The 23,722-nt window shown below is 47.5% G+C and overlaps 1 protein-coding gene across 3 annotated transcripts; it reads right to left on the reverse strand.

Moving 5' to 3' along the window:
- Nucleotides 1-5,529: 5,529 nt before the first annotated feature.
- Nucleotides 5,530-17,580, reverse strand: LOC125517330. 3 transcript variants are annotated; one of them, XM_048682526.1, is made up of 9 exons: nt 17,085-17,580; nt 15,427-15,525; nt 14,095-14,785; nt 9,341-9,440; nt 9,205-9,259; nt 9,064-9,143; nt 8,062-8,353; nt 5,997-6,161; nt 5,530-5,898 (listed from the first exon to the last, which is right to left on the reverse strand). In XM_048682526.1, the coding sequence occupies exons 1-9, from the start codon at nt 17,442-17,444 to the stop codon at nt 5,875-5,877; spliced, it is 1,866 nt and encodes a 621-aa protein (XP_048538483.1). In that variant the 5' UTR covers nt 17,445-17,580; the 3' UTR covers nt 5,530-5,874. The 3 variants fall into 3 exon arrangements, with proteins under 3 accessions (XP_048538483.1, XP_048538484.1, XP_048538482.1); XM_048682527.1 differs by having other exon boundaries at nt 6,014-6,161; nt 17,085-17,578; XM_048682525.1 differs by having other exon boundaries at nt 5,530-6,161.
- Nucleotides 17,581-23,722: the final 6,142 nt, after the last annotated feature.

A 23,722-nucleotide genomic window follows, 5' to 3' on the forward strand; every position in this document is an offset into this window, starting at 1 on the left:
ACGTTTGCTTTTTTTAGGGATCTCATACTTTATTAATTAGAAACTATGTTCATAGGGATACAAAGGGGGTCATGAGGGGATAGAAGCCACAAATGGCGACCCTGCGGAAGTGAGATAGAAAATTTCACAAGGTTGTGCGCCTCTAGATTCAAAGCACGACCTTTAAATATAAAATCACAACTAGCAAAATACCCTTTTCTATTATTTATCCCCTTTTTGCTAATTACACGGTACGTGCAACATGTTGGCCTTGGTAATAATGGTGCAATATGTTGGCCTGTTGGGCTTCTAAAGGCTAAAAAGCCAATCAGCTTGTCTCCCGCCTTATAAGTACACGGTCACATTCACCTAAAAAAAAGTACACGGTCACATTGACCTAAAAAAATGTACACGGTCACATGATAAAAAAAATATGATCTAAAAAAGAACAATGTACACGGTCACATGGACAACAAACTGCACACTCGCAGCTTATTTAGTACCATCGCCTACAAATGCGCGTGGGAGGTGGAGCTATCGAACACAATAAGCTGCGGGAGATGGGCGCCTCCTTGCGCTGTCCATGTTGGCAGGATGTGTACTGTTTGCTTTGGCCAATGGGAGCTCCAGTTCGTGTCCACGTCAACGCTCGTTTTGGCCAATGGGAGCGCTGGTTGTGTGAACGCCAACGCTGGTCCGCGGTGCTCACTTGGCCACATCGACTTCGAAGTGCGAAGCAATGGGCGATTGGAACGGCAAGAGCGATCGGGCAGACCAGCTCGCGATCGACACGTTTTGTTTGTTTATCAGACTCTGCAAGTGGTCCCCGGTTTGTTCAACGGCCTGCTGTCAGTGGCGTGGGTTGTTTTGTGTGGTGTGGTCGTTGCATGGACGTTGGCTCCTACGCAATGTCAGGTGTGGGCTGGAGTGATTCTTTCAGTTCACATGCCGCTCGTGGTTTTTTCGTCTGTATTGTGGCCCTGGTTTTCTATGGGTCTGAACCGTCAGTGTCTGCAGTAAATGTTGAATCGGGTCGCCTCCTCCTCGTTCGTCTCTGTCACCTATCCCTTCTCATTTCCTCTCCCAAAAAATTCGCAGCAAGGCAACCTCTCCTTTCTCTTCTTTCCATGATCTGGTCTTTTCCATTCTTCGCCATCGGCAGGAGGCAGAGCAGGGAAGGTGGGGCGAGGAAGGAGGAGGGGAAGCGGCTGCAAGCACGCCACCGCCCGTGCACAACGAGGGAGGATTGGGTGGGAGAAGGCAGTGGCGGCGGTTTCAGTCTGTGATCTGCCACCAGCGCCGCCACAGGGATGGATGGCAAGATCTGAGGTGAGACCCTCCCGTGCGCCGGCGTCGGTGAGGGCCGGGAGCACCACCAAGTCGTTGCATAGTCCGCCTCCAGCTTCTTTGATCAGTAAGATCTTCCTCCTCTTCCTTCCCCTCTCCTTCTCCCTCTTCCTGGCAGGACGCTTAATCTTGATTTGGGTGGTGTGATGGCCAGATAATCGTAGACTAGTAGTTATTGCTCGTGAAATTCCTCCATCTATATACGTTTGGCAGAGTTTGGTTAACTACTCCTGTTTGTAGTAGTAAAATTGCATCAGAACTCCCTCAAAAACAGTGCATTTTGATGTGTTTGAGATCGTTCCTCCCTTGAAATCACCATTATTATTATTATTATTATTATTATTATTTTATTATTATGTTTGTTTGTAGTGAAGCAATTCTTTTATCCATTTTTTGCATGTGTGTTTCCTCTGTTCACAGGTGGTTGTTGGTTGAGCAGCGGTTTTGTGGCCTTTCATCGATCGATCGTGTTGTTTATCTTCCTGTGGTGGGCCTTCTGCTCTGTTCATTGTCAAGATGTGGTTCTATATTCGTCCACGTGGTTTGGTGTTTTTCGCTGTCCTTGAACCCATATGTATGTTGGTCGATTCATGCTCATTAGGTGTTTGATGCTATGCCATCCATATGGTGGCCTGAGATTTTCGTTTCTTTTGTCAGAAATCGCACAAGTGAGCTCATTCTCGACTTTGATTCGGCATTCGGTGTGCTGAGTGGATCATCTCTGCAGTTCAGGTACTATTTGGGATCTCTTTGATCTAGGTTCAGTTACTTCTGCTTGGTCTCGGTTTGTTATTCTCGCTATTATTTTGGTTGTGCTCTCTTGTGATGCGGTTGTATATCGTCGAGTCTTTCTCCATCACCACATCGTCTATCTCGGCATTTTCTTACTTTTCTATCCTTTACTAAATAGCCCACATTTCATACTCCGATTCCACTTTTCCACACATACCCTTTGATGCACAATTTCCGATAAACAAACAAAACGTGTCGATCGCGAGCTGGTCTGCCCGACCGCTCTTGCCGTTCCAATCGCCCATTGCTTCGCACTTCGAAGTCGATGTGGCCAAGTGAGCACCGCGGACCAGCGTTGGCGTTCACACAACCAGCGCTCCCATTGGCCAAAACGAGCGTTGACGTGGACACGAACTGGAGCTCCCATTGGCCAAAGCAAACAGTACACATCCTGCCAACGTGGACAGCGCAAGGAGGCGCCCATCTCCCGCAGCTTATTGTGTTCGATAGCTCCACCTCCCACGCGCATTTGTAGGCGATGGTACTAAATAAGCTGCGAGTGTGCAGTTTGTTGTCCATGTGACCGTGTACATTGTTCTTTTTTAGATCATATTTTTTTTATCATGTGACCGTGTACATTTTTTTAGGTCAATGTGACCGTGTACTTTTTTTTAGGTGAATGTGACCGTGTACTTATAAGGCAAGAGACAAGCTGATTGGCTTTTTAGCCTTTAGAAGCCCAACAGACCAACATATTGCACCATTATTACCAAGGCCAACATGTTACACGTACCGCGTACTTAGCAAAAAGCCCACATTTCATAGGGATACAAAGGGGGTCATGAGGGGATAGAAGCCACAAATGGCGACCCTGCGGAAGTGAGATAGAAAATTTCACAAGGTTGTGCGCCTCTAGATTCAAAGCACGACCTTTAAATACAAAATCACAACTAGCAAAATACCCTTTTCTATTATTTATCCCCTTTTTGCTAAGTACACGGTACGTGCAACATGTTGGCCTTGGTAATAATGGTGCAATATGTTGGCCTGTTGGGCTTCTAAAGGCTAAAAAGCCAATCAGCTTGTCTCCCGCCTTATAAGTACACGGTCACATTCACCTAAAAAAAAGTACACGGTCACATTGACCTAAAAAAATGTACACGGTCACATGATAAAAAAAATATGATCTAAAAAAGAACAATGTACACGGTCACATAGACAACAAACTGCACACTCGCAGCTTATTTAGTACCATCGCCTACAAATGCGCGTGGGAGGTGGAGCTATCGAACACAATAAGCTGCGGGAGATGGGCGCCTCCTTGCGCTGTCCACGTTGGCGGGATGTGTATTGTTTGCTTTGGCCAATGGGAGCTCCAGTTCGTGTCCACGTCAACGCTCGTTTTGGCCAATGGGAGCGCTGGTTATGTGAACGCCAACGCTGGTCCACGGTGCTCACTTGGCCACATCGACTTCGAAGTGCGAAGCAATGGGCGATTGGAACGGCAAGAGTGATCGGGCAGACCAGCTCGCGATCGACACGTTTTGTTTGTTTATCGGACTCTGCAAGTGGTCCCAGGTTTGTTCAACGGCCTGCTGTCAGTGGCGTGGGTTGTTCTGTGTGGTGTGGTCGTTGCATGGATGTCTGTTGGCTCCTACGCAATGTCAGGTGTGGGCTGGAGTGCTTCTTTCAGTTCACATGCCGCTCGTGGTTTTTTCGTCTGTATTGTGGCCCTGGTTTTCTATGGGTCTGAACCGTCAGTGTCTGCAGTAAATGTTGAATCGGGTCGCCTCCTCCTCGTTCGTCTCTGTCACCTATCCCTTCTCATTTCCTCTCCCAAAAAATTCGCAGCAAGGCAACCTCTCCTTTCTCTTCTTTCCATGATCTGGTCTTTTCCATTCTTCGCCATCGGCAGGAGGCAGAGCAGGGAAGGTGGGGCGAGGAAGGAGGAGGGGAAGCGGCTGCAAGCACGCCACCGCCCGTGCACAACGAGGGAGGATTGGGTGGGAGAAGGCAGTGGCGGCGGTTTCAGTCTGTGATCTGCCACCAGCGCCGCCACAGGGATGGATGGCAAGATCTGAGGTGAGACCCTCCCGTGCGCCGGCGTCGGTGAGGGCCGGGAGCACCACCGAGTCGTTGCATAGTCCGCCTCCAGCTTCTTTGATCAGTAAGATCTTCCTCCTCTTCCTTCCCCTCTCCTTCTCCCTCTTCCTGGCAGGACGCTTAATCTTGATTTGAGTGGTGTGATGGCCAGATAATCGTAGACTGGTAGTTATTGCTCGTGAAATTCCTCCATCTATATACGTTTGGCAGAGTTTGGTTAACTACTCCTGTTTGTAGTAGTAAAATTGCATCAGAACTCCCTCAAAAACAGTGCATTTTGATGTGTTTGAGATCGTTCCTCCCTTGAAATCACCATTATTATTATCATTATTATTATTATTATTATTATTATTATTATTATTATTATTATTATTATTATTATTATTATGTTTGTAGTGAAGCAATTCTTTTATCCAATTTTTGCATGTGTGTTTCCTCTGTTCGCAGGTGGTTGTTGGTTGAGCAGCGGTTTTGTGGCCTTTCATCGATCGATCGTGTTATTTATCTTCCTGTGGTGGGTCTTCTGCTCTGTTCGTTGTCAAGATGTGGTTCTATATTCGTCTGCGTGGTTTGGTGTTTTTCGCTGCCCTTGAACCCATATGTATGTTGGTCGATTCATGCTCATTAGGTGTTTGATGCTATGCCATCCATATGGTGGCCTGAGATTTTCGTTTCTTTTGTCAGAAATCGCACAAGTGAGCTCATTCTCGACTTTGATTCGGCATTCGGTGTGCTGAGTGGATCATCTCTGCAGTTCAGGTACTATTTGGGATCTCTTTGATCTAGGTTCAATTACTTCTGCTTGGTCTCGGTTTGTTATTCTCGCTATTATTTTGGTTGTGCTCTCTTGTGATGTGGTTGTATATCGTCGAGTCTTTCTCCATCACCACATCGTCTATCTCGGCATTTTCTTACTTTTCTATCCTTTACTAAATAGCCCACATTTCATACTCCGATTCCACTTTTCCACACATACCCTTTGATGCACAATTTTACTATCAGAAGAGCGTATGGTAGCAGCCGCTGTGGTAGGCCAAAGCACTTGTGGTCTGAGCATCAAAGATGCTGCTGGTTAATTTCACCATCGCTCTTACGATGAAATGGCTCTGGCAGGAGTGTGGGTGGATCAAATCAATCTAGAGAGCTTGCTTTTGGGTTGTACAGATGCGGCCTAGTGTAATTTGGCCTCGCCTATCCTCGTTACCAATTCCTGTCTGCTTTTTTCGGAAAAAGGATATTGTAGAAGAAAAGCGATCCGTAAAAAAATTGGTGACAACAATTTTTTAAACTAAAAGACTACTAGTATAGACAAAATTCCTATCAAATACAGTATTATCCTACAAATTTTCCATCTAACAAGGCCGCATCTCAACTAGGGCGAGGCTAGATTACATGCAAACGTAAACCCGTGGCTGTGTTTAGAAGAATGCCAGAGACGCAGGTGCATGAGAGGCACGCGAGCTGGTATACTCCAAAGGACTTACTATTTAGTTACATCAGGTGCATGCGAGGCACGCGAGCGGCTAGACTCCAAAGGACCGGACAAGTTAGTTACATCATATCTACAGGTGTTATCGAACAGAGACAGAAATACAAGACTCTTCTCTGAGCTTTTCCACTTCAATAGCCACACAGATTGTTGCCGCAGCCGTCTCCTCTCCCAACCTTTCTAGTTCTACAGCCGGCTGTTCACAACTTTTGCATTGCAGTCCATCAACGTTGTTGCTCAATATACATCTGCATATAAAGATGTCAGATTTTTTTTCATATCCTCGTTGGTACTATTATTGTGAGCGCAAAAATAAACCGTCCGCCGAAGGCCGGTCAGCAGGTACCAAAGCAGTCATTCTACCATAGAATTCGCGGTCGCCCTCATGGTCACCCTTCCAGCCATCCGGAGGCCCTTCATCTCGCAGCTTCTCAAATGCTTTCATTCTCCCAAGTCCAGTAGTAAAAGGTGTCAGCAGCTCAAAAAACATTACACCAACTGAGTATAACACCTGCCAAAAAATAACCACAAATATTCAGTGTTTTACCAAGCATAACGCAGAAGTGCAAGAAACTGAATGAGCAGAAATCAACGGCAAGCACGGACGACAACACAGCAAATAAGGTGAGTAAGACAGCAAGGGTTCAAGCAAGTTGAAGGCGAAACAGGTGTCTCATGTCAGCAAGAAACAGAGAAAAGCACAAAGAAAGGAGTAAAATGGAAAGAAAAGAAAAGATAAAGAAGCAAATGGCAAGAAGAAACAACGACAAAAATGCAAAATGTGTCCCCCTCAAAACCAAGCAAACCAACAGCAGCAATCGGAGGAAAGCATGTTAATAGCCAAAGCTCTAGCAAGGTGAAACCACAAGTTAGCTGCAGATGATACTGGTAAACAGCTATGCTACAGATGTATCCTTTGGGGGCTATGGAACCGTCTTAATGATTTGGTGTTTGAGAAAGATCGCTTGATCAATGTTAACCACGTGTGGCGAAAGGTCCTCTGCTACTTAAGAGACTGGCGGCAGCTGCATGATTGCTTTATAGCATATCTGGTAAATATCCTATGATGACCGCTCGGCCTAACCACGATGATTCACCGTGGGTGATGCACGCAGGCAAGAATGCGCCATCACACAGTGCACCTGGAGATAATGGGCTCCTGTGCACTTGTGCTTGTGCCATGTCTGCTTTCTAGTTTATGGGCACCTGTGCGAACATATTTCATATTCTCGCAAGTTTTTATGCATTTTCCTTCTGTTCTGAACTCCTGGCACTAATCCTAGACTATTTTTCAGCTGTTTTAGTTGGACAAGGTATGGTTTTATTGTGTTGCAATGGAACTGGGGAGAGACTCCCTGGTCCTCTGGAAAAAAAGCCTTGGAGTATAAATCACAATTAATTGTTGCTGATGTTGCCATGAACTACAAGTCCACTACCGTGCATCTCCTGGATACTGCTTCCTATTGCAAGTCCACTAGCTAGCGACATGCACATTGGACGCTCAGGTGTCCACCAGCAATTCCCAGACCTCGGAGCACCACCTGCACCTGCAATTCCAGCAGCACTACCTCCAGGACCTGCAATAGTGGCATCTCCAGCAGCCCACTCACGACATACGCTAACACCGGCAGTGATGGCAATGCGGCATGAAGAAGGCCGATGTTACAACTCCAATGAGAAATTCATGGCTGGCCACTGCTGCAAAAGCACTTCGTCCTGGAGATTGATCCAGGTGCAGATGACTGCAAGGAAGACGTTTCTATGGAGGCTGCAAGGGGCTAGCAGCAGTCCTTAGTCCAGCTCGAGGATCAAGTGTTCAAAAAGGGAGAGAGATGTTATGTCTAGGACATAACTACCAGGAACCACATAAGGCCACCAAGGAGGTCACAGCTGAAACTAAAGGGGATAAGTATCCCTAGTTATCCTTGGTAGTTTAAATCTTAGAGATATTTTTTGATTCTCAAGTTAGTTATTTTCTAAAGTTTGTTAGTTCAGCTAGGCGTCCAAGTTTGTAAGCGAGCTATATAATGCCTAGCAATATCAATCAATAGAGAAGCAGAAAAATAATCCCAATTATCCTTCCAGCTTTTCCCCTGCTCTTGTTGTGTGGCAGCCTCCTTTTCCTGGGTGCCACACCTCATCTGTCCAGGGGTGATCTAACCTATCAGCCTACCACGTTATAACACATTACAAACCAAAAGAGAAGCTGCCGATATAACCCAGAAGGCAACAAAAAAACAAAGATCCAAAAGAGGAGCTACTGAGGAAACCGGCTGAGGCACAGAAAAAACAGACATGCTGCGAAAATAAACCTAGCAAACAGAAAGGGAAGATGGCATGTAACAACGAAAGTGGACCTCGGTCATATAATTAACCGAGTTGGCAACAACTAATAAAAATCAAACACATACCTTCTCGGTTATCTTCTCACCACTGTCTAGCTCTGGCGCCAAATAACTTTTTGTCCCGCAGTTAGGCATACCACCATATTTTCCGAATTCATCTTGGCCACAACAGGCATCTCCGAAGTCTCCAATTCGGACTTCATGATCATGGCCAGGAAATATGTTATCTGGCTTGAGATCCCGGTGCACAATAAATTCATTATGCAGTGTTTCGACACCTCTTACTATCTCTTCGAAAAGTTTCCACCTATCCGGAATTGTGTCAAACTTTTCAGGCAAAAGTGCATTCGCCAATGTGCTGTTTGGAAGTTACACGAAAAGAGAAGCAAACAATCAGAAATGAATAAGGCTAAGTTCTTCTGTGATCTAAACTACCGAGCACAAAAATTGTAACGGCCGAACAACTTAATGACAACACAGTTGTGCCATAAAAGGGCTTGGAGCAGCATAAGTGCAGGGGAGGGGAGGAGGGGGGGGGGGTATGCGAAGACAAAAGCAGAAGGCCTCATGAACACAAGCATGAGAGCAAGACTCCCAACTCACCATTCGTCAAGTCAGCGACATTACTGAAAGTGATGCTTAATCATTTCGAACTATTCTCTTCAAGTTCCCGAAGAACAACTCTAAATTACACAAATTGAAATAATAGGGGCTGCTGGGTGGTTGGGAATTGTAGTTGAGCTGCAACAATGTTGCTGAAATCCAAAAAATAAATACTCTGCTTACGTCCTATAATTTGCACAGCCATTTAGTGAGGAAACTCTGAAACCTGACTGGTCAATTTTATTCAGCATCTTCACATTAGGCTATATGTATAAGTGGGCATATGCAGTGTAGGTGAGTTTTTAATGAACTATGTGGATTTAAGAATGAGGCACAGTTAAGTCCTATGTCCAAATCGTGTTAGCAGAGCAGGCTTTGGCTACTAACACGAAGCATATTCATAACTACATTACTGCTAGATAAAATACATATGTTGAGCTAAAATCATAGTAACAAAATATGAACCTTGAGCAGAGCTCTAGATGGAGAAACAGGTAATCTTCTTGTCGAGGATGCCTTTTGTAGTTCCATGGCTCTATCCAGGACTAAAAAAGAAGTCAGAAAAACCTTGAGAGCAACTGGAGGAAATTTTTTGTAGACATTTACCTGATAAAGCATCATAATGCGCCCATTCCTTAAACTTGAAATGATATTAACCTCCCTGAATACAGAAAACTAACTTAGAATGTGGAAATATATCTAACAGATTAGGTTTAGATAATAAAGTAATTTTTAAACCTACCTAGGCTCTTCGATGCAAGATGGATGCAAAGGGTTACACTTAACAGCACATTTACTACCCGAAACAAGGCACTTAAAAATCTTGCAATCATTGCCTTCGCCTATGACAAATAAAAACACAAATATCATCATAGGCACAAATAAAATATTTGTACGAATAATATTATTAACAACTCTTACCAAGTTCTTTACAGACTTTGAAAGTGTTGATTGACGGTTTCAAAAAAGCTACAAAATCATCAAAAATTGCAGAAGGAACCTAAGATTTTAAAAATTAATGTTAGACTTTTAAACTACAACACAGAAAATATAGCGTTAAGGGAAAATTTATACATACATTGTTCGTTTCAAAATCAATTGAACTGTTCGCATTTCTGAAAACCTGTAATCGCAAGCATATTTAGCTATAAAATCCATTACCAACAGTGTGAAACATTGCAAAAGCTTAACTAAAAGTTAATTATGGGCTTACGCTGCTTGTAGAAAAAGGATCAGGAGCAGTAGCATCAATTTTGAAAGAGAATTTGCAGAGCTCTTCCAGTTCATCACAGTTTAGCCAGATTATACGATAGGCTTTTTTAATTTCCATTGCTTGCCACCTAGCAAAAAAATAGAACGTCACGGATCTTTTATGGCTACATGACTTTACTTTTCTCCATGGAGAAATGTTGAACTGGTATGGGCCTGGCCCATCAACCTTTGGCTCAAGTGGCCTCTCTAGTATAAGTATCCAGAAGGTCTCTCTCTCCCAGCGTAACCTAGCAACTGTCGCTCCTCACCAGACACCAACTGCCACAACAATAGAAGGAGAGGTGAGGTCCCCTTAGTTCAACATGGTATCAGACGCAAGTGGCAGTGGGGCTGGGCGAGCAGTGCGCGAGGCGAGCTCGTCGTGTATTGGGGCCTGCAGGCAACGGGCGGGCGGGTTCTTTGCTGGTTCTTTGACGGTTGGGCTGGTTCTCCTTCTCCGTTCCGTTGTGCCTCTCGTGGAGAACTGGAGCTACAGGAGGCTTGTGTCTCTTGGAGGAAAGGAGAAGGAGAGAGGAAGCAGCGGGAGGAGGAAGAAGTGGAGCTGCTGGAGGCTGCTGACTATGACTGCATCTGCACACAGACTATGGGGTATGATCAATGTAATGGTGACCACAGTGTTTTACAGACACTCTGATCGAAAGATCACCATTCTTGCAGTTTATGTGGATGATAAGGAGAAAATAGAGAGATTGAAGGGGTGTCTGGTGAAGGATTTGGGCAACCTAAAATACTTCCTAGGCATTGAAGTGGCATGGACAGAGAAGGAGTAAATTGCAGAAAACCACCACTTTGAAGGCAAGGTTTGCGAAAACCACCACAATACATTTTTTTTGCAAAAAACACCGTGTCTTCGGTAATCTTTTTGCAGAAAGCACTGATCGGCGGATCAGGCTCAGTTAAGCTTGTTTATGACAGGTGGGGTCCTTTTTTTGCTTATGTGGCACAACAGTTTAGGTTTAAGGCAAAAACACCCCTCGACTTTCTCCACACTGCTCCCAGGCCCTCCAACCACGCCGCAGCCGGCAAGCGCGCACACGAGCTCAGCGCCGCCCCTCCTCCTCGGGCCGCCGCCGTCGTGCCCCCATCGTCCCGCCCAACACCGGATCCGAGGGTGCCTCACCGGGTAGGGGCCGCCGGCAGTGAGGGAGTGGCCGCATCGGCTTGATTGGGCCATTGGGGATCGAGCAACCGCGGGGGGCGATTGGGAGCTCTAGCATGCCGGAAGGTGCGGCGGCGGCCGGCGCTCGAGGTGCCGCACCGCCCCCGGACGGCGGAGGGCTGTTGTGGAGCTCCAACATGGCGGTGGGCAGGGCCGGGATGGGCAGCGTCCTCTGCCTCGAACTACGTGTGGCAACGACGATGGCGCCCGAGCCTTTGCCTCGGCCAGGTCGGGACTGGTGCGGCGGCCTTCTTCGTCGACCTGGGCGCGGCAGCGGCGGCCTGTATGTCGACCTGGGCGCAGCAATGGCTACCCTTATCTCGGCCGGGGACGGGACGGGCAGGGGTGGCCTGCCGTTCCTCGACGCCCCCGCGGCCGCAGATGCACCGAAACAACTTGCGCATGCAGCTGACGAGCGGCTGGCCGGCGGCGCCCACCACGGCGAACTGCAGCAACCCCGCCCACCATGGAACGAAGCGTCGGGGAGGACCCCCCGATCCAGAACGCCGTCGGGAGGAGCAGTTCCACCACGGAGGAGCGTTGGGGCTAATTGCATTTTTTATTTTTTATTTAGGGGTATGTTTGTAAAATTCTAGGGTCTAGTTTGTAATTTTAGATTAAAACCCATAAATTACAAAAAGGTAGGCCACGCAAGTAGTAAACGGGCCCCACTTGTCATAAACGCGCTCAATAGAGGCAAATCCGCCGATCAGTGCTTTCTGCAAAAAGATTACCGAAGACACGGTGTTTTTTGCAAAAAAAATGTATTGTAGTGGTTTTCGCAAACCTTGCCTTCAAAGTGGTGGTTTTCTGCAATTTACTCACAGAGAAGGGAATATCTTTGGCCACCGAAAACACATCTTGGATCTCTCGAGTGATATGGGCATGATGGGATGTCGTGCAGCTCTTACTCCGATTGAACAAAATCATCAAGTGACAGCACAAGCAGGTGAGCTAGTGAATAAGGAAGATTACCAGAAACTGGTTGGGAGGTTATTGTACTTGTGTCATACGAGGTCTGACATTGCGTTGTCATGGGTGTGGTGAGCAGATACATGCATGAACCAAAGAGTGGGCATCTTGATAAAATGCACAGAATCCTGACTCCAGGAAAAGGGTTGTGGTTTGCGAAGAGTGGACATCTTGACGTGGATGGCTATAGTGATTCTGATTGGGCTAATTGTCAAGATGATAGAAGAACAACTTCAGGCTATCGTGTGTTTGTGGGACGAAATTTGGTGTCATGGAGAAGCAAAAAATAGACAATTGTGTCTAGATTAACAGTAGAAGCTGAGTATAGAGCATTATCTTAAGGGTTGAGTAAGATGCTCTGGGTGAAGAATCTACTGAGCAAGTTGAAACTTCTGAGGAAGGGGCCCCTGAGAGTATGGTGTGACTATCAGTCAGTCAGCTGCCAATAACCAGTTCAATATGATAGGACAAAACATGTGGAAATTGATCACTTCTTCATTAAGGAGAAACTTGATGCTGAGATCATCAGCCTTGCCCATGTCATCTCTGGGCAACATATTACAGATTTGCTTGACAAAGGCAATAGGACAAAGGACTGTAACTTGGCATGTGACAAGATGGGGTTGATAGATATCTACCACCCATCATGAGGGGGAGTGCTGAACCGATATGGGCCTGGCCCATCTACCTTTGGCCCAAGTGGGCTCTCTAGTATAGGCATCTAGGAGGGCTCTCTCCTTGTGTAACCTAGCAACTGGCGCTCCACACCAGCCGCCACAGCAATAGAAGGAGGGGTGAGGTCCTCTCAGTTCAACAAAAAGGTTGCCCATTTTTTTCATTTGACATCATTACCATACCTCCGGCAGAAAATCAAGTTTCCAATCCATATATGACCAACACGCATTATGACGGAATAAAAGAAACAACGAACAGAACTCCTTTTCTTTTTTACAATAACTAACTAACTATCTCATACTCTCCAAACCTCCCCTCTTTCTATCTCATATTTATAATTTAAATCACTTCTTAACAAGATATGAACCTGCGGATGAAGGCAATCCAGATGATCATAACATGTACTGACCCCAACATGTACAGGCATATTTCAATTCAACAAAGATATCTTATGATGCAACCAAACAACCGTACAAGCATTAAATGACTAGATTCAACTACCATGATGCATGTGTCAAATGAATTACACAAGTCACAAATATAAGAAGAGTGACATAAACCTCCCCTCTCTTTCTATCTTATATTTATAATTTAAATCACTTCTTAACAAGATATGAACCTGCGTAGAAGCTTCATTAAACGGACCAACTATGCATGTGAAGGCAATCCAGATGATCACAACATGTACTGATCCCAACATGTACTGGCGTATTTCAATTCAACAAGGATGTCTTATGATGCAACCAAATAACCATACAAGCACTAAATGACCAGATTCAACTACCATGATGCATGTGTCAAATGAATTAAACAAGTCACAAATATAAGAGTGACATAAATCCCCAAAACATTCATATGCAAATCTGCATACCATGGTTGGTGGGTGCAAAGTCTAGCTCACGGTTTCAAATAGTGCAGAGCCTTGAGTTTGCAAACTCTAGCCCTTTGTGTTGGCAGCTGGATAAGGACAGGGGACACTAATTTCTATGATGCAATGCCTTGATTTTGCAAGGGTTGATATGTTGCATAACTTGTATTCCCCAAGCAGCAATTCCATTGTTCACGAACTTGCCAGCTGGGAGCCTCATTCGACCTTAAACTACAGGAGCTAATCCAAACATGGTTGTTGGGTGTAAACTCTAGTCCATGGTCTCAATCATTGCTTGAAAACTTAATCTAGACTTGTTAACTCCTTTTGCTGACACTAGTTCCTAGCTTATTCCATTGGTATTTGGAGAAGGTATGGCACTAAATTCAGTCCAAGCATTAGTTGAATATACTCTACGCCTGGGAACAAACATTTCCCCGGATGAGTGTAAAATTACATACTCCTTCCGTCCCATAATGTAAGACGTTTTTTGACACTACACTAGAGTTATCAGATCATATGACTGAATTTAAACAAGTCGAGAACTTACTAAAAAATTTAAGCAGCAGGTGCTTCTGTGCTGGCCAAACTCGAAGCTTAATTGTATCTTGGTGAGTATCCCCATGTTCCTCCTCCTCTCCATCACCCTCCTTGCAATCACCTCCACTATCATAACCTCCAGAAACTGCTACATCCTCATCCACCCCATCCACATTCTCAGTCTCATCCTTTTCCTCATCCGCATCCATATCCTCGTCCTCATCCTCATCATCCTCATCCCTGTCCCAGTCCCCATCCCCAATCCCCGAGTACTCCTTGCACCCCAGCCTTCCCAAAAAGGACATAGCACCACCTAGTGATGGGAGGGCCCAGTCATCTTCGCTGGAGCTGGATTTCACCATCCCATAGTCGTCGAGGGGGAGGGACCGGTCGTCTTCGCTGGAACTGAATTCCGCCGCTGCATAGTAGTCCTCGGCCATGTCCACTTCCAGCGCAGGCTCGCCGCCGTGGAATAGCAGCCGCGCGATGTCGATGGTGTGGCCGTCTTGGACCACTGCCAGATACAGAGCAGGCTCGCCGGCGAACTCTTGGTCGGGGTCATCGGAGCCGCCCTCCACAGCTCGGGGTGGTGCAACAGGGGCAAGAGCTGCTATTTGAATCAGCGCCGATCCATAGGATGATCTCTTGTAGAGACGAACTTCGGTTGCCCCGCCGCCTGCTGACTCTGTCCACGAAGGAATCTGTATGCAACAACAATATACATGAGCAGATACAGAACATCTTATTTCTGTTCGCTTCCTCAAATCTGTAGACAACAGCACATCAGACACATGAATTTCTTCTAGTGGACAGCAGCATATTACGGAGCAATATACATGAGCATCTACTATCAATCGTACATAACAAACTACTGAAAGGATAGCCAAAACTACCTTTGCACGTGAACAGTGTAAATAAAGGAATAACTATCACATTTCCTATACAGTTTTACTCCATACAATGAACTTTATAAGGCGCATTTTGGCCTGGCATATGAACTAAGAAACTTCCAAGACTGAGAAAGTCACCAAACAGAATGACTAAAATACCCTTATATTTACTGCTTTTAAAAGATGCAAGAGAATGTTTTATGTGGTTGGTCCATGCACATATTCTTATAAAATTATAGTGAAAAAAATAATTCACAAAAATAACAAAATTAATTATGCATGGATGCCTTATTATTTTGGAAGACAGACCAGACTTTTAATATCTTCACCAAAAGTAATTTGGTAATAATAAAAAATAACCAACGAAATGGCAAAGAGAGCATTTATCCACTTATAGTAAGAAGCTAAATTGACACAAGAGTGAAGAAAAAACTTCTCAAAACTAGAAGTACCTTAGTTGAATCCATAGGAATGTCCACATTATAAAAACCCGCTGGCTCGTGGGAGAGAGGTGAGAGCCGAGAACTGGGGGCAGGGGGAACGCTTCCTCCCTGTAGAATATGAAGCATTTGGAAGATATTAGGAACAGACAGCTAAAAAACAAAATTAGAAGCCTCTGAGCAACTTAATAATAGCATGATCTTCTTTTTGCCGGAACAATTAATCTGCTGCTCAACAACAATATTTTATGTAATGTATACGTAATTACATCTGAACCATCAACATACCATAGCATACTATGAAAAATCAGATGAAAGAATCTAACGATTGAAAGAGACCAAAAGCTTTGATGGGAGCAAAGATAGTTACTTGCTGCATGCCTGCGCAGTTACTTGATATTAGAACTTGAGACTGGTTTTGGCATTAGATACCCGGTAATCAGTAAATATGCACGACAAAAAATATAAAATATTTTGGCGTGCTAGTATGTTACTGAGCATTGCCTGCCAATGCATATATGCTTCCATGGGCATGTGCATAGGCACTTTAAGTTTTGCATACGATCAACACAACGGGGCGTGTTTAAGTTGATTACACTCAAATGTGGTCTTATTACATCAGCTCAATGACATCACCAAGAAATTAACCTACGTGTTCTATGCGATGACAAGCGACATCACAAGTTGGGTTAGCTAAACTAATAGGCTAGTGTTTCACTGTAGTTTGTCTATATATACACACATGAATGTAGCTTTGACATCATTTGTTCTGACTTCTAGCGCTGCCACTGCCGGGTGGTACAAAACACCTTGCGACATGTACAGTTCAATTTTTGGAAATTTCCACCTAGAGCCCTAGAATTTGAGAAATCTCGGACTTACGATTTTTATCCATGAGCTATCTATACAATGGCACTGGTATCATTAACCATGTACTAACATACATTTACCTTGTAGCACATTGGTGCATGGAAACCACTTGAATTACTGAACTCAAAGCATTGGATCTATAATTAAAGATGTCCCAAAATGCCCAAGGAAAGCATCATCATAATGCATTTCCAGAACCAGCAACAAGTGCTCATCCTCTCTACATGACAAACACTACCAGAAAAGTTGGACATTCACCATACATAATATTCAAGTCCCTGATGTTAAACATATCATACAGTAGTAGCCAAGCTCCGACAACTTCGCACTTGTATTCATCAACTAATTAACAAGCAAACCAAGTCATATAAGACCGGTACCATACACACCATATTGTGTTGGCCTGCTACGACAGCAAATCTCAAGTTCCAGCAACCAAGCTACATTTTAGTTCACGCATCGCGCTTCCAATCACCTAGCACAGCTACTAATCATCCACTGGGCAGCCTAGTTCATCACACGAGCACAAATCCAGAGCTAACCAACCATTTCCAGAGCAATTAGCGGACACAACTACCAAAGCGTAATCCCCAACTCGAAGCGCACAAATCGGCACCTCCCCATCGCATCCCCATCCCGCGTTCGGAGCCTCAGATCCAAGCAACGCCAGCCCCAAATACGAGCACAGCCCACGCGAACCAGACCGGTTTAAGAAAATAAAGGGATCCCGAGATCTACGCATACGGGGGAAGTATCCCGAGGGCTGTTGCCGACGAGTGAAGCAGGGATGGAGGACTCACGGCGAAGGGGTTGACGTCGTCGTCCTCGAAGTCGTTGCGGCCCGCCATGGGTCCGGCCTCCTCCTTCTCCGACAGCGGCCATGGACGTCGCGGGGGCGACGAATGTGGGCGGTTGACGTCGCCGTCCTCGAATCCGTCTTGGCCCGCCATGGGTCCGGCCTCCTCCTTCTTCGAAGGCGGCGATGGACGACGCGGTGGCGGCGACTGCAGGCGGTTGACGTCGTCGTCCTCGAATCCGTCGCGGCCAGCCATGGGTCCGGGTCCGGCCTCCTCCTTCTCCGGCGGCAGCGACGGACGACGCGGTGGCGACGACTGCGGGAGGTTGAAGATATCGTCCTCGAATCCGTCGCGGCCCGCCATAGGTCCGGCCTCCTCCTTCTCCGAAGGCGGCGATGGACGACGCAGGCGGCGGGCGGCGTGCTCGCCCCCTCCCTCTCTACTCGCGTTGTGAGACGGGGTGGCTGCGCGAGAGGTAATCGCTGGCAGGTGGGGCCCGCTGAGGCCGCCAGATGGGGCCAGGAATGCGAGACGCCAACCTGGCGGAGTGGACTGGCGGTGCGAGGCTGAAGGTCTACTTGTGGTCAAACCTGCCTAGATGGCCCGGCACGGCCAGGCACGCCACACGGGCCCCCCTGCCTAGCCGAGGCACGGGCCCCATATTACACGCGCCGGCATGGCCGGCCCACTTGGCCTGCGTGGCACATTTCGCCCAAATACCTCCAAAAAATACTGGAAATTTGAAAATTTCGGAAAAAGAGAAAAATATAAAAAATGAGGCAAAGTATCTTGTAGGATAAATATGCTTTACTAGTGGCTGCCTCAAAAAACCAAGGAAACGAAAATTACAAAAGAAAAAGAAAAATTACAAAGGCACAACTACACGACATGTTTCCCCACAGTCTCCTTGTCCTTTTTTATGTGTGCCAATTTGTGCTTAAGCAGGTGGTCGGTTCCTCTGCGCCCTTTCCCATAGTGGGCAACAAGTTCCCGCATATATTGCACTTAGCTTTAGGCACGTTGACACCGCCCTCCACAACTATTTCTTCAGCGAAGTAGTCCCAGCAATTCAAGGTTTTGCGATGAACACGTGCATAAAGTTGGAATAGGTTGGGACCATCCATGTTTGCGTGTAGGAAATGAGATGAGATTTGAGTGTGAGAAATGAGAGGGGTGGGCAGCCCTTTTTATAGCAAAAATCTGGTATTTTTACATGGGTCAACACGGTGACACATTAGGCACGGCCATCACACTCGGCCCGCATGGCCCACCGAGGCAAGTTCGCCTCAAGTATCTCCAAAAAAACATAAAATTGGAAAATAATAAAAAATACAAAAAATGATAAATGAAGCAAAGTATCATCATGTGGAATAGATATGGGGCTTTATTAGTGGTTGTCTCATTAAAATCTTCCATCAAATACCTCCAAAAAATACTTTGCCTCACTTGGCCTGCGTGGCACATTTCGCTCAAATACTCCAAAAAATACTGGAAATTTTAAAAATTTCGGAAAAAGAAAAATTTAAAGAAAATATAAAAAATGAAAAATAAGGCAAAGTATCTTGTAGGATAAATATGCTTTACTAGTGGCTGCCTCAAAAAAACCAAAGAAACGAAAATTACAAAGGCACGATTACACGACATGTTTCCCCATAGTCGCCTTGTCCTTCTTTAGAGCATCTCCATTCAATAGACGGTCCAAATGTAAAAGTAACTAATTTTTGGACCGTCGGAGGCCAAAAACGCAGTTTCAACAGACGGTCTATATGTAAAAAAAAATTAGACCGCGGCCTCCTCGTGATGTAAAATACAACACCTCGCGGTGCAAATTTACATCACGAGGTGCATCTGGTCCAAAATCAGCCGCCATCCGCGAACGCCCAACCGCCAGTTCCTTTCCTTTGTCGCCCGCCCGCCCGCGACCTTTCGCCCGCCCGCCGCCGCCCCGCCGCACGCCGCGCGCATCAGATCCAGCCCCGCCCCCTGCCGTTGTTTCCACGCCGCCCGCCCGCCGCGGATCCGGCCGCTGCCGCCGCGCCCGCTGCCGTCCTGTGCGCCACAGCTCCGCCCGGCCCCGGCTCTGTCCGCCACCGCCCCGCACGCCGCCGCCGCCCCGCAGCTCCGCCCCGCCCGGCTCCGTCCGCCACCACCCCGGCCGCACGCCACCGCCGCTCCACCACTCTCACCGCTCTCCGATGGTGCCGAAGAAGACGCCGAAGGGCAAGTCGGGCTTCTTCGGCGTGAGGCAAAAGCCCTCCGGTAACTTCGGAGTGGAGTTCTCCGACGTCGAAAGGCGTTGGTGGATCGGCACGTACCCCTCCGCCCACGAGGCCGTGCGTGCCTACGACGTGGTGGTGTGGCGTGCCGAGAGGCCTCGAGAGCACCTCAACTTCCCAGAGATCGAGAGTCGGGCGGAAGCGGAGATGCTTGTGCCGCAGGGCATCAAGATGAAGGAGATCCCGACGAAGAAGAAGAAGACGACGAAGAAGCCATCAGTTGTCGTCAGTGCCGGTGAGACCTACGAGGAGGCGATGGCGAGTTTGCTCGGGAGCATCCGGAGTACGTCCAGACCGAGCTGGAGTACTACTGGAAGCGTGAGGCGGAGCAGAAGAAGAAGGGGCGAAGAAGGAGGACGAGGCCGGTCCCTCGACGGTGATCCCCATCGAGTCCTCTTCCGAGGAGGGCTGGGCAAACTTCTCGGAGGGGGAGGAGGAGGAGGGGTGCGACGACCCGGAGAAGGAGGAGTTCTTAGGTGCAGTTCCGCGGCTCCGACGATGAGGAGTAGTTTATCTAGTAGTTTGAATAAGTAGTAGTTGAAGTTCATGTATGAAACTATGTTGAATTTGATGTTTGAACTATGTTGAATGGACTAGTAGTTTGTCGTTTTAAGAAATTTACATCTTCATTTTGAATCATCCATTGGAGTTGTTGTTTTGGACCATCCATTTGGACCATCTTTTGGAGTTGAGTTTTTTCAGAGCTTCAAAACGCACTTTTTGACGGTTCAAATTTTACATCTCCAGTTTTAGACCACCAAATTTTGAACCATCTATCGAAGATGCTCTTAACTAATCCAAAGCTTAGTACATGAAGTACACCCCTAGCAATCATACGCCCAAACTTATCTAATTCGAAACAGACCGGCCTTGCTATATCATGGGATAGAAGGCGTGATCCACACCGGCCGGGCCGACAACCTACGGTAGTGGTGCCCGAGCGCCTTCATCTTCTTTACCGTGCCATCCTAGAGGCAGTACATCCCGACGGCCCGAGCGTCGGACTCGTCAGCCCATAAGTCCTTGGGCTCGCTAAGCGCGGCGACCCTCGGTTTTGACCCTAAGAACAGCATATCCCGAAGAGAAAAAGAGAGAACACATTGTATAGTTCTCAGCCTTCTTACCTGTTGCTAGGAAGATTCTTAACAGGGAGTCTCTCTTTTACTTTGGTGGTAAATCAATGCAAACATTGTTGGAGGTAGCTCAGTTTTACTGTAGCATTTTGGCAAAATGATTTTGCGCATGAATAGCTAAAAAATGGTGCACGTACCCATCTGCGACGTTTGTAAAATTGTACCCTGCTAGCGATCATACGCAAAAACTTAGCTAATTCGAAACAGATCGACCTTGCTATATCATGAAATAGAAGGCGTGATCCACACCGGTGGTGCCGACAATGTACGGTAGTGCTGCCCGAGGGCCTCCATCTTCTTTACTGTGCCATCCTTGAGGCGGTACACCCCAACGGCCCGAGCGTCGGACTCGTCAGCCCATAAGTCCATGGGCTTGCCAAGTGCGGCGGCGACCCTCGGTTCGTCGTCAGTGAAGTAGATGCAGCCAGCCTTGATATCTGAGCGCTCACTCGTTGGCACGCACAACGAGTTGTTCACCCCGACGAACAACGCGAGGTTGCCAATGTCCCTCGTCTCCTTCCACTGCCCGTCATCGCCGATGACATGCACCTTGAAGGAGCACGTCCACCTATACCGGCCGTACAGATCCTTGCCCTTGGTCATCTGGGCGTACTTGAGCACCACCATCAACCGCCCACCCGGCGCCATCGCCAGGTACTTGCGATGGCACGGCGAGCCGCCTTCCTCAATGGCCAGCCTTGGCGTGACAGCCGTGCTCGTGTAACCGCCAGACTCAGTGTCACGTTGCCACACCTCCATCATGCCGGAATAGGAGACGGAGAGGAACCAACCGTTGTGGTGGATAGCGTCCTCCACGCCATCGAGCGACGGCGCCAGCATCCAGGCAGCGTCCTCCGCCGTGGCGAAGGCCGGGGCGCCGAAATCCAGGTCCAGGATCAGCATGGCCGTACCATAGCTGCCGAGGCGACGCGGGGAGGCCGGCGAGAGGACAACCTTCCGGTAGAATGACGTACGCATTTCGTCGGCGGTCAACACGTGCGCCCCGTACACCAGACGCCTCGACGAATCACTAATGAACGACGGCCCTAAGCCGAATCGAATGGCCATGAAGCGCCATATGTCCACCATGAACCCCTCGTAGGGCGTGCGGAGGAAGACGCCCATGGTGGTGATGTTCGGGAGCGCGTGCTGCTCGCCGGTGGCGGGGTTGACGAGGTAGATCTGGCCTCGGTCGTCGGCCGTGGCGAGCCATCCACGGGAGGAGCCGAGGACGACGTGGTCGTCGCGCAGCGCAGGGTACGGCGCACGCACCGTGGCTGCGCGCCGATCGGCGACGGAGAAGAGCGTAGCGGCCGCCGGGTTCTCCTCGTTCTTGCCGGGGAGGAGGAGTCACGGGGCCGACGGCTTGAATACGTCGTCGTCGTCGCAGGATGCGGCGAAGACCGCGGCGAAGGCAATGCGGTCGAGGAATCCCAGGCGATCGTGGATGTCCGCCAGCAGCTCCGGTAGGAGGCTGGGCCAGTGTCTTGGAACGTCGGCATCAACCTTGGCGGTGATCGGTTTCCTAGCGGGGGCGGCCTTCTTTCGCCTGGCGGCGGCGCCCTTGCTTCTGCCCATTGGCACGTACTCCTACTCCTACAGATCGATTGGAGGTGGGGACTGATTTGCTTTTAATGAAAAAAAGAAATAAAATACACCTCCGACGAACAATGGTAGAGCCATGGGCTTTTTTTCACAGGACTTCATCGGGGGAGGGAATGGGCCAGGGCCTCCCGGTGAGATTAGCCCAACTCCAACACGCCGAAATTAATTTTCAGAAATATTACATCAAAATTATTTTTCAAAAATAATACATTTTTTTAGGGGGAACCAGACACTTTATTGAACAATAAGAGAGTTCAGAGGGATACAAGATGGATCATGAGGGGATAGAAGCCACATGTGGCGCCCCTGATCAAGTGTAAGAGAGTGTCTGGCAAGGCAAAGCGCCTCACTAATAGCTGATCTACTTTCAGAAATAAAGCTATAGCTATCAAAAATAGAACTTGTGAGAGAAATTTCTTTGATTACCGACAGGTAACCTCCTCCAGTTCCTCTTTGGATATCTGATATCAATCATTTGCAGTCCGAAGCCACCACCACTTTCTGCACGTGTAAGTCTTGAGCTAAGGCCAGCACTTCCCGGCATGCCACTGCTTCCAGTATACTTAGATCAACATTACTGGAGATGACCAACGCGGAGGAGCCCAAATAATGTCACAAATGATCTCGGCAAACTGCAGCTGTCGCCCCTTTCCCTAGCTCCTGGTCAATACATCCCTTCACCTGGATTTTCGCGTGACCCTTAGGCGGAGGTTGCCATACACCACTCGGGATAGCGGTACGCCTTGTGCTGGGTGACGATGCAGTTTTTGACAATACTTCTATACTCTTGAGCTCCTGGATAAAAGTGAACGAATCCATGCGTTGCTAGTGGGCTCTGATAAACTTCCTCATGAATGGCCTTCCTCCTCGCCGTCCAAACTGCCCAAAGTGTCACGGATGCTTCCACGAACTGGGCATGTGATAATGACTTCTGAATCTGGAATAGCCACTGTTTGGCATTCGGTTCCACTGTTTCCATCATGGTTTCGACCAAGGTTTCATCTGCTAGTGCCCATACGCACTGTGCCATTGAGCATTCAATCAAAGAGTGTCTCCACGAATCAATGTTACCACATAAGCGGAAGTTGTCCACAATACTCATGTTTCTGTGTTGCCGCACGTCCTCTGTTGGCAGAGATTGCCTAGCAAGCCTCCACAAGAACGATTTGATTTTCGACGACACTTTTGTCTGCCATAATGAGGACCACCCCTTCTCATCCAGAGTATTATCCGATGTTGATGCTCTTCCACTCAGCAGATCTTCTCCCCTTCTCTTCATTTCCCATAGCATCCGATATGCTGATCTTACCGAAAAAACTCCCCTCGTCTCGAACTGCCAAGACCAAAAATCTGCCATTAACCGTGTGCACAAAGGAATATTTGGGATTGCTTTCACATCGGCCGGGAGGAAAAACTGGGATAAAACTTCAGCTCTCCAGGACACTGAAACTGGGTCAACTAGCTCCGCCACCACAGAAGGTGGGTTTTGGCCTATGCAAGCAATTGGCCTCATCGGATGATCACGCGGGATCCAGTTCTGCGACCATATCTGTGTGGTAGTACCATCACCAATCCTCTTAATCAAGCCCATGGACAAAGCATCTCTTCCCTCCACCAGTGATCGCCA

Source organism: Triticum urartu, chromosome 6, assembly GCF_003073215.2.
Source record: "Triticum urartu cultivar G1812 chromosome 6, Tu2.1, whole genome shotgun sequence".
Classification (NCBI taxonomy): Eukaryota; Viridiplantae; Streptophyta; class Magnoliopsida; order Poales; family Poaceae; genus Triticum; species Triticum urartu.